This window comes from Clarias gariepinus, chromosome 8 (genome assembly GCF_024256425.1).
Source record: "Clarias gariepinus isolate MV-2021 ecotype Netherlands chromosome 8, CGAR_prim_01v2, whole genome shotgun sequence".
Lineage (NCBI taxonomy): Eukaryota > Metazoa > Chordata > Actinopteri > Siluriformes > Clariidae > Clarias > Clarias gariepinus.
Genome location: NC_071107.1, coordinates 16,370,320 through 16,384,427, shown reverse-complemented (window position 1 = coordinate 16,384,427; position 14,108 = coordinate 16,370,320). Strand labels below are relative to the sequence as shown.

General features: G+C 34.2%; 1 protein-coding gene across 1 annotated transcript; it reads right to left on the bottom strand.

Annotated features, from left to right (window-relative positions):
- Positions 1–267: 267 nt before the first annotated feature.
- On the bottom strand, positions 268–13,310 carry slc2a15a (solute carrier family 2 member 15a). The gene is made up of 12 exons (XM_053502555.1): positions 13,225–13,310; positions 12,103–12,201; positions 8,057–8,217; positions 7,162–7,286; positions 6,935–7,080; positions 6,636–6,768; positions 6,241–6,428; positions 4,422–4,532; positions 3,276–3,377; positions 3,055–3,130; positions 1,578–1,705; positions 268–522 (listed from the first exon to the last, which is right to left on the bottom strand). The coding sequence occupies exons 1-12, from the start codon at positions 13,267–13,269 to the stop codon at positions 268–270; spliced, it is 1,569 nt and encodes a 522-aa protein (XP_053358530.1). The 5' UTR covers positions 13,270–13,310.
- Between the last annotated feature and the right edge of the window lie 798 nt (positions 13,311–14,108).

Sequence of the window (14,108 nt, the reverse complement as noted above, 5' to 3'; positions counted from 1 at the left end):
TTGTTTTTAAAATTTGCACAATAGACTTTAACATGTCTTTACATTTTCATTAAAATCAACTAATTTATAAATATATGATATGAGATAATATATGCATGTAGATCATGCTGTTCATACAGCTATAATATACTCAGTATTATTAACAATAACTATGACCCAATAATAACGTTTTAATAATCTCAATTTGTTATTAATAGATACATAAAATATACAAGTGTGAGACAATATTGAAATATTGCTTGATTAAGTGCACTCTCGTCTCGGCTCTCAGGGACCAGAGGAAGAGCTGTCAAATTCAAATGAGCCATTCTCTAGCGTTCCATACCCATTCATCTTCTTCAGTTTAAGCTGATCTGGCTGAGTCAGGGCCTGGCTTTCTACCACTGCCTCTTTTGTGGCAAACATCTGACTGATCTCCATAAATGTCTTATTCTTCGTCTCAGGAATGACAAAGAACACATAGACTGCCACTACCAAGCACACACTGCTGAACACCAGGTAGCAGTAGGACCCTGCCAACATCTGTGACACATGGATACAAAGGTTGAAAAAGTTATATCAGCTCACAGTAATAACCTGGGGGTTCAGTTTATATGGAAAACGTATGTGGGAAATATAAAATTCCTGTTTTGCTTCCAACCTTTACATTTACAAGAAACTTGCTTGACTTAATTTTTGGCTATATTAACTCGTCTAGTCATAAGTCTGCTAATTTACCATGTTTCTGCTACATCGGTCCTAATGGTAACAGTTTACTACGTGTTTCCTATATTAATGTTGAAGTCCTTATTAACTTAGCATTATGAAATAAATTATGAATGTAGTAGTATTATTTTTCTATAATTACAAACCATTATAATATACTACTCTATTGACACACACCATTAGAGTAATACCATTAGAGAAAACATATTTATTGATATATCAATGACAATTATTATATATGTACTATTGAAGTCAAGCAATAAATCAATGCCTTTACTCTTACTAATAATTAGTAACTAGTATTCAAAACTGGATACTAATAAAACAGTCATCCAAATACCTAAAATGTTATGCAATATATATTATTATTATTATTATTATTATTATTATTACTTCCTTCATCATAGCCATTTATTACATTCAAGAGTAATTCATGGAAGACTGAGATGGAAATACCTGACTCGTTACTGAAATAGTAGTTAATCTATATTGATAACAGTTGATAACGATTGTTAATGTTTTCCAAGTAATTTAATCAGTAAAAAAATGTCTCTGTAATGGCAAACTAAGCACAGTGTACAACACTGAAACATGCAGATAAATCTGTGGTTCAATATCAGACAGCATGTCCTCATAGTTTCTCATCATTGCTCACTTTTGTCAACGTAGACAATTATTATAGTGATTAGGAATTATTAACAATCGACTTTGTTAATATTTGATTATTTACTGCTAAGTTAGTAAGTACTGGAAATTAACTAAGGAACTGTATTATATGCTATGTTAATTCCTGTCAAACTATTTTCCTTACAAATAACCAGGTTATGTGACATTATTAGAATGGAGTGCTTTATTAAAAGTGGCAACAGCACCTGTAGAAAAGGGAAGATGAAACCAACAGTGAAATTGGACATCCAGTTTAAAGATCCTCCGACAGTATAAGCAGCAGGACGGTGGGACTGTTTAAACAGTTCTGCCGTGATCAGGAACGGGACACCAGCTTAAAAATATAAATAAAACATCAGATGTTACTTATAACTAAGTTATTTCTATACACTATTAGAGTTGTAACTTAAGTGAGTATTGATTGTTATGTCTTTTTTACTGCAGAATTAAAAAAAATCTTATGGAAGGTGATCTACACTTATACACTGCTTATATATAAACACATATACCCAGACATATATACTGTATAAATGTAGATACATTCATGTACATTATATACTTTAAAGCACAAGTCCAGTGCTTTTCCATAATGCAACAGTTCATGAAGGGAAGAAGACAATAAAGTAGCTTTACGAGGTGCTCATTATTGTTCCAGTGCTTAACTTCTAATCCCTTTTGGTTACCAGTGAAAAATAAACAGGCGCAAGGTGTTATTTCAAGTCTAATGAATTCAGGAACAAGCCAAGCTGCGACTTCATTATTTGTGCATGATAATTGCAGTAGAAAGCATGCTGCAGTTAAATTGATATGGAACTCTGCTTGTAATTCATTGTTCATGCAGGATTTTGGCTTAAAAAGCCATATTCATCATTGTTTATGAACAATGAGCCATAAAAAATCCTAATTAAAGACGTAATTACAGCGATTGAGGCTGCGGCCTGAGAATGAATTATAGATTTTGGAGTGGGGTTGAATCATACATCAACAGAGTAAAGCACTTGCAGTCTCATTCATCATTTCAGCCATGCTCCTCTACACTACTCTACTCTTGTGGCATGCATAAACTATATACATAAAATTGATACACTAGTGAATAACCAATGCATTAATTTAATAATACAATGAACACCTTTCTCTTTTACATTCAGGTTACTTGATAAAGCCATACAGCTTAGTTTAGATATATTTAGTGATAAGCTGCAGTAAATAATACATGGTAGCAATAAAATATGTGTTGACATGCAGGCTATATGTTAGTATGTTATTACTTATGATTATGAATGCGTAACTGGAAGGATAATGTATATCAATGACTAAGCTCAAATACCATCAAACTAATGGCTCATCATTAGAAGAACTAATCTATTTTTTTTAAATGCACACAAGCAAATAAATTACTGTTTATTTTTAAAAGCTATTTATCTTGCCATGCTATAAATGAGAATGAAGAGACATTCAAGTTAATTTAGCTTTCCTGCCTCCAGGTGTCGCTATTTCCCTAGTTCCAGATGTCACAGGAACCCAGGGGTCAAAGAAGGACCATCTGTTGATTTAGACTGAACCACACTCTAGAGACCATATCTCTTTATATGTGGTGAAGCAACACCGTTTCACATGATAAGAATATGGTTTACATGGAAAGCTATTGAAAATGTTAAAAAATATTAATGCAACATAACCCACCTGGTCCTATACAGAACCCAGCAATGATGCCAACCACGCAGCCCACACTCACATACTTCATGAAATGCACATAGGTCTAAGTGAGGAGGACAGGAATCACATACAGTAGATTATAGTTATGCATTTGGAATACTCTGGTGCACATGTCAAATAAACTATGTTTAAAGTTTTAACATAATAAATCTAATATGCACAGAGAACTGAGTCCTAAAAATGCTTACCTGTAGTACAAGAGAAAATGTTATCCCAGCACAACAGAGGCCCATGACCCCAAAACCTCCTATTATCAGTGGCCTTCTTCCAAGCCGCTCAATTGTGAAACACTAGTGCAACATAGGAATGAATCAATACTTTATTAATATTTTATTAATATTGCAAAATAAATGATCTGGAATACAAACAGTGCTATAAAACCGCCATGATTTGATACATTTTCACTGTTGTCTGTGTTAGTAAACTCAAAGCTGAGGCACTATTTGGAAATTTGTGATTGGTGCTTTATTCCATTCCATAACTCGGAAAGATTGAGACTCCAAGACAATAAGGAAAAGATTAGAGCCAAAACAGTACGCTGACTTAAAGGAGGGTGTGGAGAGCAGCTGACAGCAGAATGAATAGTTGTAATTTTATAACCAATCTCCGGCCTTCCTCCTGTGTGCCATTGGCCTCCCAAGTGAGGACCAATTGACACTGACAGCAATGAGTTCTCCTGACTAACAGCGCGCCTCGCCTCCTCCAGTCGCTGATGGTGCATCACTAAATCCTGGCTAAGCGATACGCCTGGGAGACGGAGACTGCGTCTAGCCTCCATTACAGCTCTGAGATGTGACCCAGAGAAGAAGCCAGTGGGAACAAGACTCATCCATCTCTCTAATGTTTTCCTTTCATCTCATACAGTGTTTTCTACGAGTGTAAAAGAAGGAGAGGAAAAAAAACAAGGAAAAGTGAACAGCAGAAGATGGACAGAAAAGAAAAGCGAAGCGGAAGGAAATGACGGAGGGGCAGCGAGGCTCCAGAGGGAGAACTCAGGGGCTTGATTTCTTAACAGGTTGAGCAGGGTAAAACTGCATAGGCTTGACCTGATTGATGATGCTATCGCGGAACTCCAATATATTTTATTCATCAGTGGGTTGACCTGGTGTAGCTTTAAAGTGCAGTAAAGTAAATCATTCTTGTTATAATCTGCCTGTTATTCTTTTATAAAATCACACAACAAATATATTTTCATTCCCTCCAAATGAGACCCTTTACTTAAAAAGATGCTATTAGGCTTAAGATTTGCTTGTGCATAACCTTAGCACACACTCCAGTTAGTTCATTTCAATCTTCACTAGCCATATTACTCTATTAAAAAAAAAAATACTTACCCCTAAGAGACCTGCGATGATCTCTATGGCACCTGTTCCAACAGTGGTGTATGGGATCTCAGCCGCTGGTATCCCAGCATTCTCGAAAATGTCATTGGTGTAGAACCAGATCTTTGGTGCAATTGAAAATCAAGAGTGGTTGTTGAAACATGGTGGGAAAGAATGAAAATGAGGAAATGCTGATTTTGGCTTGAACAGGTGGTGTATCATAGCTGCACAGTTATGGTGTACAACACTTCAGATTCAATTTTGGCGCTGGAGGGGTGTGCGTGACTTTAGACAGGGGGGTAATCAGAGGAAACACAGACGGTTTTAGAGCTACTGGGAGTGCAGAGGACACACACGGTCAGCCACTCTCCTGCTGCTTTGGCTCAACTCAGCCAAGACACACCACCTGTCAACCCCATTTACCCTACACACACATACACACACACACACACACACACACATGCACGCAAACTGCAAACTATAATCTCATCACCTCAACTCTTTCTTTTTATCCTCTTTAAAAGAGACTTGACATAAAAACACATCTGTCCATTTAAAAGCAAACAAGCTTCGAATCAGCAATATTAACATATTCTAAACATATTTTAGCCAGATTCTATCAATGCCAGTGTTTTTATAGTCAAGTTGCATAGCTGAAACACTCTAGAACTTGATCTCAGAGATCACTTTTGTCATCTTGCGTCTATTGATTAAGGTGGATTATGGTGGAGACCATTAGTGCCATCAAACCTCTAAGTGCAGAAAACCAAAACAGATGGAGGGGAAAAATATGGTTTAAGGCCTTATATGTTAAAAAGGAATTAGGTTGTTAACACATATAAATACTCATTTGCTGTGTTCAAGCTCAACATGTTTTATAAGCAACATTTATTTTCTTACTTCTAGGAAGCCTATATATTTGGTTTCCATGGCAGCTGTTATAAATGGCAGGGGAGATGAATGTAATGTGGTGAATCTGTCCAAAATTTTCTGCTAAATTATTAACACACATTTACTGCCTGGCCTACAAGAATATTGTCAAAAAGCACGCTTATTTCCTTTCCGAACTTCTAGCAATTTTATGTCATTGTATTAAAGATACAATATGCATAATTATACTGCAAACTGTGAAATCCTACATCTTTATGCTTCTCTAATCCTCACAAAAAATATAGATGTGTTACAGGCAATTGATGTCTAATTTTGGACACACGTCTTCTTGGCATTCTAGTGTCAGATAAGTTCTGTGGACATTATTTAGCAATCTCAATTCACCACTGTAGTGTAAGTATATCATGATTTCAAAATCACACCCACTTTATCTTTAACTAAACTACGCCTCCGATTCAGATTTTGTTCTATGTAATTTGCTTTAATAATAGCCTATCTTTATTGCCTTGGCAGGGCAGAACAAATTAGATGCTATAAACAGACTCTTGAAATAAGGATTCTAATTTGTTCAGCTCTGTTGGGTAAAGTATGAGCTTTCTGCCAACTCTGTCCACTTAATCATCTGAATAATTAATTTGCAGCTAACCCAAATAATTCACAAAGGTAATGCTCCTGAATTTATTTGTTGTATACATAAAAAAATCTAGTGAGTTCTTCTGCAAGCCCAGAAAAGTCAAGTAATACTTTTTAAACATCAAACCCTTTGAAAAGCTCATGGTACCAGCTTTATTCATATATATATATATATATATATATATATATATATATATATATATATATATATAAACCTTGATATTTTTTTAGGTTTTAAAGTTTATTATTTTAACTGGCTATAAAAAAAAACTCATACAGTCATATGTAAAAGTAAACACAGCCTTACTGCATCTATACCAGACAGCTGCATCCCGATGTTAATGATGACCACAGAAAGGATCTGCCAGCGGACTGTAGGGTCCAGCAGCAGCTGCCAGACAGACACAGTCTCGATGGAGAACAGGGAGCGCTGCTCCTCCTGCATTTCCTCAATCTCAGCCTGAATATTACATCTGGCCCTGTACCACTTCAGAGCTACAGAAGAACACAGTAGGCGATGAAAAAGTTTATTTGCACTAATCTGTAGAACTATTTAAATCAGATCAGCACACTTTTTTTGATAGCATATAACAGATCAAGACAAGACAATTTGAAGAGATCATAAAACATATTACGTTTATTACAAATCAATCATAAGCTTTAAACACTGTGTAATACTACCTCTCAGGCCAGTTCTCTCACCTGTGATGGTGGCATGGATATTGTGCTTTTCAATCAACAAATAACGAGGACTTTCTGGAAACCATGGCAACAGCATCAGCTGGACAAATGTCGGGATAACCACCAGGGAGAGAAACAGAGGCCAGTGTTCCTCCTGTCATTTAAAGCAATGGCCAAGAAGCAATCATTTATTATCCTCAGCCTAGACAAAAAGTAACACAATAATATGTAGCTCTGTGTACCTGTGTCTATTTTTAAGATAGAAATAAGAAGATATTGCTCTGTAAGGTTAAAGTAGTGCCATTCTGATATATACCTACTTTTCCGAGGAGTTCATGCAGGCCCAGGAGCTGAGCAGAGAAAACCCCAATGCAGATAAATATGCTGGGCATGAGGCCTAGAAAGCCTCTCAGATTTTTAGGAGCAATTTCTCCCAGATACATGGGCACCACACTTAGAGAGATCCCTGAGACAAAAAAAAGGCACATCACAAAATTAGTGAAATTGCCTAAACAACATAGAAGTGTAGCTTCCAACAGCATGTTACCTGAATGTATTCCGGTGACGAAGCGACCGAAAATAACCATTTCAGGTGAATGGCAGATTCTGCTGAAGCCCATTAGGGAGGCTGCTATAAAGACCAGAACAGTAGAGTTGACCACAGTCCCTTTCCTGCAAGGACAGACAGACATGAGTCCTGTTCTTAACACTGCTCATTAAGCAGGGCTGTAATGCTCAACAGCCACCACCAGGGAGTTTGACTATCAAAACCAGGTTATTGATGTTCCACGACTGCAGCACTGAATAAAATAGCTGGCCTTCTTGATTAGTTCTATCAGGTGGCAAACTTTTCCCTCTGATTTACACCCAGCTGTGCCATGCTCTGCGTTATGATGGCCTTAGTCCTATAAAACACTTTGCTGGGCCACAATTGATTAGAGCATTAAATGGAGTTGTGAATCATCACCTTTCATTTGCATTTAAATGTCTGCAGTCTAATCTCATGGCTCCCGTGAGATGCTTGGAGCAGACGAGACAAGCAGAGGAGTTTGCGAGGGCTTCTGTGGGCATGCTGAAGAATTCTGATTATGTCTCATTCCCAGATTAAAGCATAGCTGAATATGCATTCCATTACAAAAACCTATTACTATTAATATAAACTGATGGGTCAACACAATACCCTGGCTCATTTTATTGTCACGGCATCCATCTGTGAAGTTAGTGTAAAAACTTTTTAACCTACGGCCACAAAACACACTGTTCCCCCTCTAAAGTGTGACCAAGGTCATCCACAGAGGTAAACAAACAAAAAAAGGGTCATGTGAGGTGACAGATGAGGTAGTGTGTACCTTGGAGGTCATCAAACTCTGGGGAGTAGCAGTACCACACCTGGCAGAGTGGCCAGACAGGACCAGATGTTGCAATGTCTCCTATTGACTCACCTTCCAAATCTGGTGACGAGCATGCCCACCATGAAGGAGCCGATCAGGCCTCCAATGGCGAAGACAGACACAGTGAGTGAGTACATGAGTGTCAGCTGCTCCCCATTCAGTCCCGTCCCATTTCGACTCACAACGGTGCGATTATAAAAGTTCTTAATGTACTGGGTGTGTGTAAAGAGGAGAAAGAAAAGGGAAAAAAATATCATAATGATGCACCCAGTGAATAAAACATTTAAATAAAATAAATCATAATAATTATATATATATATATATATATATATATATATATATATATATATATATATATAATTATTATGATTTATTTTATTTAAATAAAATAAATCATAATAATTATATATATATATATATATATATATATATATATATATATATATATAATTATTATGATTTATTTTATTTAAATGTTTTATTTTAGTGAATAAAACATTTAAATAAAATAAATCATAATAATTATATATAAATAATTATTATGATTTATTTTATTTAAATGTTTTATTCAAATACAAATTTATTTATTTATTTATTTAAATGTTTTATTTAAATGTTTTATTATATATATATATTTTTTTCCCCATATTCCTGTGTAAGACTACTATTTTGAGTCACAAAGTCAAAGTGGCCAACTTGTGTGGAATTCACATTTTGGGTAAAAATATAAAGATGATTTACACCTTAAAAGGCCACAAGAGGCCAAATTGCTCAAAATCAAGTGCCTGTTTAAGAAATATTTAGACAAATTTAGATGACAGGAAGCACAAGCCTCTGTCTTATATGCAGTTATTCTTAAGACTTTCTTTTGTGTCTCTACATCTCTGCATCACACACCTACTCTCTCTGTATTCTGGAGTCACAGTCTAATTGGATTCCTGTGCAGTTATCTTTTCCCCAATCTGTATTTTACTAATTATTTTAAGCAGTAGAGTCACAGCAGTTTCTGGCCTGCACTGTTAAGTTACCTTTTAACAGACCCATCAGTACAATGGTTTATTAGTAATTTTTGACTAATATGAACATCCGAAACAGTCATTTGACTTTGTCATTTTGTCTTTGTTAATCACCTTTTTAGGAATTAATTTTTGTTCTGTTCTGTTCTGTTCTGAGAGCATTAAACAATTCTCACAATTTCATGTTCAATAGCAAAAAAGGATTTTTGCCAAGTTAAATTAGAAAAATATGTATTCTGTGCATACATCAGACGCATAAAACAAAACCAGTTTCATTGGAAATGTAACAGCCACCGCTGAAAGAAAAAAAAAAACAGGAAAATTTGAATCATTTCATCATTAACAGACTAATGGTGCAAGGCAAATAGGTCCCCACTTACTGTACATGAAGACCTGCTAGAGGCAACCATCACAGCTCAAAATGGCAAAAAACCTCAGATGACTAATGTTATACATCACAATTATACAAGCTGCTTAAAAACATCTTTTTATCAACTAAGCAGAGAATCAAGCCTGTTATACATTTCGACAAATAAAATATGCAACAAACATTCCCCAATACAGTAATAACTGCTTTTGGAATAAGTTACAAAATCATGATACAGAATCACGGACCAAAATCAGAGAGTTTCAGTAAGGTCTAGTTTCAGATATCTATCATTCCATCCACATTACTCATCCATTGACAAATCTTCCACTCAGATGACAACCTAAGCAGACCTAGTGTTCATGTGACCACTATAAATGATTTGATCATTAGGAGAACAACTCTCTATTAGACTGAAGAACTAAGAATTTACTACGAATGAATATTTGTAACATGTACCTTTTGTGTATTTTTTACATAAATACCAACAATTACATTTTACAATCTAATAAAATAATGTCTTACATATATTGTATGACCTTATATTACAATTGACAACATTACAGTACATTAATTCATAATAATAATAATAATAATAATAATAATAATTATTATTATTATTTCTGTTGTTATTATTGCATTTCATGAAAATGGGTTTATGAACACCTAGAGGTTACGGGTTAAAATTTTACTATTAGAGATGTATAAGATTTATTATAGAATCATCACTGATACATTAAATAAATACAATATCTATATAAAACATTGGGAACTGACTTTAAACCTTTAAAAGTGTTAATATACAGTGTTTTGACTGAAAAGTCACGCTTATTAAGCAAAACATTTTGCCATATATTACAAACATTTTCCTTAAAGTAAAATGTTTTAGGTTAATATGGTTCAGAAAACAAAAAGAGTTATCAATATAAGTAATAATCTGTAGTATTAGTATTATTGGTAGTACAAAGACTACTAATTACAGCTGGTATTGCAGTTAGCCTCTAAATTGTGACCAAAAATACTGTGGTGTGGATAGCTTCTGCCTTTCATGATCTATGATTGATTATTAACAATATAGGATAATATTTTATACAATAATATAAAACCATCTTAGTATGGTATTTAAGAAAATGTTTAAAAGTGTCATGAACAACTAAGACAATGACAACAACTAAATGTATACTTTGGGCATACTCCCAAATCACTCCACTCCAATCCCTGGAGAAATACACAATTCTTGGAAAAGTTATAGAAAAGAGAAAAAAGAGGACACTCGTAAATAGTTGAAAAATTGACCTCAACTTCAATGAAACAGTAAAAAGAGACCTGAAATTCCAAGCTGAAGACAGATCATCATGTAGGGAGTCTACCTATGCAATCAGCTAGCTGGCACTTAGGCAGACCATAGTATTTACTTACAAAGTGTGATATAGAAACTTCTTAGGGTCACAAAAAAATATTAATGAGTCTTAATCTTAATCAAATGGCTACTCAAAAGATCCTTAAACCCCAGGGTGTTTAAATACAGTTATGGCGGCCTATCTCCACCACAGTTTGTAGTGCACCAACACTTAAACACACCCATAAAAATAGGCAGTTAACAGATTAGTTGAACAGAAAAATCAGCAAAATGTGCTGGACACTGCCAAACCCTGCTGAAGAAAAATTGTTCTTCCAAATCCAAAGACTCACAGGGGTCTAAGTAAGCATAACCAAGAATAAGTTTCCTTTTTTAAATATCTTATTACAGTGATGTAACTCACAACCAACCATTAACAAAATTGTAATTATTGACTTATTATAATTCTATAATAATAATTTATATATTTGTTCACCTGTTTGATTGGTCTTTTGTTAAATGGGCATAATTCAAATAACATTTAAAATGTCAACTGTTCCATCAATGGGGATTTCAGGAATAAAAAAAAATCCAATGGTTTTAATAAATAGCCAAAATATTGTTATATAAATTTAGGCTCAATAGTGATTGTAATATATATATATATATATATATATATATATATATATATATATATATATATATATATATATATATATATATATATATATATATATATGCATCATTACAAGACCATTTGATATTAGTATTATTAATCCAAAATGACCACAAGGGTTTGAATAATCTACACTTAGCATTCCTGAGATCCCTTTGATCTTAATCAGTCCTTGTGCCCTACTTCCGGTTAAAGTTTTTATCACTTGGAGACCACTCACTGCGGCTGAGGATGGCCACATGTGGTCTGCTTAAAAATAAATGTGATCATTATTAATTATTGCTGCCGCTGTGATTTATTTATGGTCACACAATCCAGTATCATCCAGATGAGGATAGATTCTCTTTTGAGTCTGGTTTCTCTGAATCTTTTTTCTTTATGTCATTTCGGGTAGCTTTTCCCTTGACACCACCACATCAAGTTTGCTCATTAGAGATAAAAAGGGATAAATTAATGAATCTACTAAAAATACATTATTTTCTGAACTTATTTTTCAGTAAAGTGAGATTTCATGGGATTTGTATGCCATGAATCACTAATATGAAAAAATAAGTAAATTACTTATGAGCTTGAATATTTTTGACCATTATTTCTTTAGTACTTATAACTGGTAATACTGAAGATTCATAGAGAGCAAAAGTGAAAGCATGTTGGTTATTTTAACCATACAGTAGATAAACATGCTTATTGAGCTCTTACCCCTGCCGGAGAGTTCACCACAGCTAGATTATAGCCATATAGCATAGAGCTACCAAATGAGGTGAGGAAAGCCACAGCCAGCAGGGATAATGTGAGGTGCTGTAAGCATGGAGAGGAAGGACAAAACAAATTCTTATTACATGCTGTGATAAAGAAGAGTAATGGAGTTATAAGGCATAAAATTATACAACATTAAATACAAACATAAAGCAAACATCATACTGGTAAACAACTACAGTTCAATGTATGTTAAATGTCAATGCAACAACAACATAAACGAAATAACATTAATACATTTAGATGCACTATACTGTAGGTAATATCCAGTAATATTCATTTATCTTTTAATATTTTTCTATAAGCTACACTAATTAGTAAAACCACTAGCCATTCTATGATCTTAAAGAAGTGCTTTGGTCACTGATATAATACTGAGTGAAATTAAAGTATCACAAACCTCGGCTTGGCTTTTTTCTGAATTGTTCAATAAAACAGATATTGTAAAACGTTGCCATATTTGCCACACATATGGAATTTTTAACTGATAAAGACATCAGTACTATAAAAAGAATTCAAAAATGACAAAAAAAAAATACAAATTTGTGGCCAGAAGTATTGCAAGAAAAGAAAATAACAATGTGTATTTTTGTTAAAGTGAACCCAGGTTGGAGTTAAAAATTTATAAATAAATAAATACGTGAACAGTGTCAGTTGGGTTTATGCAAAAGAAAAATGACAAAAAGGATGACACCAGTATTTACGATAACATTAAGCATGCTAATAAATAATTTAGATTAGACACTGCGGTGACTTGAGGTAGTTTAATAAAATTTGGAAGGTAAAAAGGTATAGTACATTTATTTTCTACATGTACAGTACAGTATAAACAGAGAGAAAAGATAAATATACTGTATTTATATATGATATATGACTTTAATTAATGTTGTGAAAACAGTATGTCATATTAATGTGTTAATAATTAATTAACACATTAATATGTGACACATATATGTGAAAATATGAGAAAATATATTATTTAGTACTTTGAACTTTTTACACCTGTGTTCTATACCTCTATACCTGTGTGTGCAATAAAAAAAAAAGCAGATTTAAAAAACTTACCGATGTAATTTTTACTGGTGATGTAACCAACAGTTGTTCAGCCATTTATGTGTCTCAAAGGTTCCTGTTCAATGCAGATAGATGGAAGTAAGTTTCTTTTTAGATTGGTTTGCAGTGAGCTGGTTGTAGGATCACAGACTTCATCTTGTGAAGAAAGGTAAGCGTGATCAAAGTGTAAAAGTTGAGCATGCTGTTGATTCTCTTAGATCGTGTACAGTCATAAAGATGCCCAGGCTGTTCAAGACACTCCGAGTAGCCGAGACATTCACTCACATGATGGACAGTAACGTGACACTGCTGAAATCAATTAGCTAAGTGAATTTGTGGACTGGATCATGGAAACCCTGGCTGTGCTGGTGAGTGAGTAGCGTGATTCAGCTCAACACAGGGAATGAACAGTGTCTGGCGATCAAGTGTGGAGTTAAATCTGATGAACCAGAACATTAAACTAAAATCATGAGTTGTATAATTTAACGTCCTTAAAAATGCAGCTATCAGAGATTAGATTATTTTGGTTCAAAAGCACTGTCTAAAAACGGGTTAAAGAGGTAAAAAATAAGGTAATTTCTGTGTAAAAGTGAAGCCTAGTTCGTACTCACCGCCAACTAATGTTTACTAAACTTTTATACAAATCATGGAAAGTAATATTACTTGGCCTGACATTTAAACAGTTACCCAAAATCTTAATAATTTGAGAATAAATTACAAGATTGTGCTATATAGCAGTGGATAGTAACTGTTTAATGAAACTTGTGACAGCATTGGGAAGCTCCTTATTTCCACAATGAAAATATGCTCATAATGGTTGGATTTTAACATTCTGAAGTCAACAGAAGCTATATTTTTTTAAATAGAGTACAGATATAGTATATAGTATTATTATA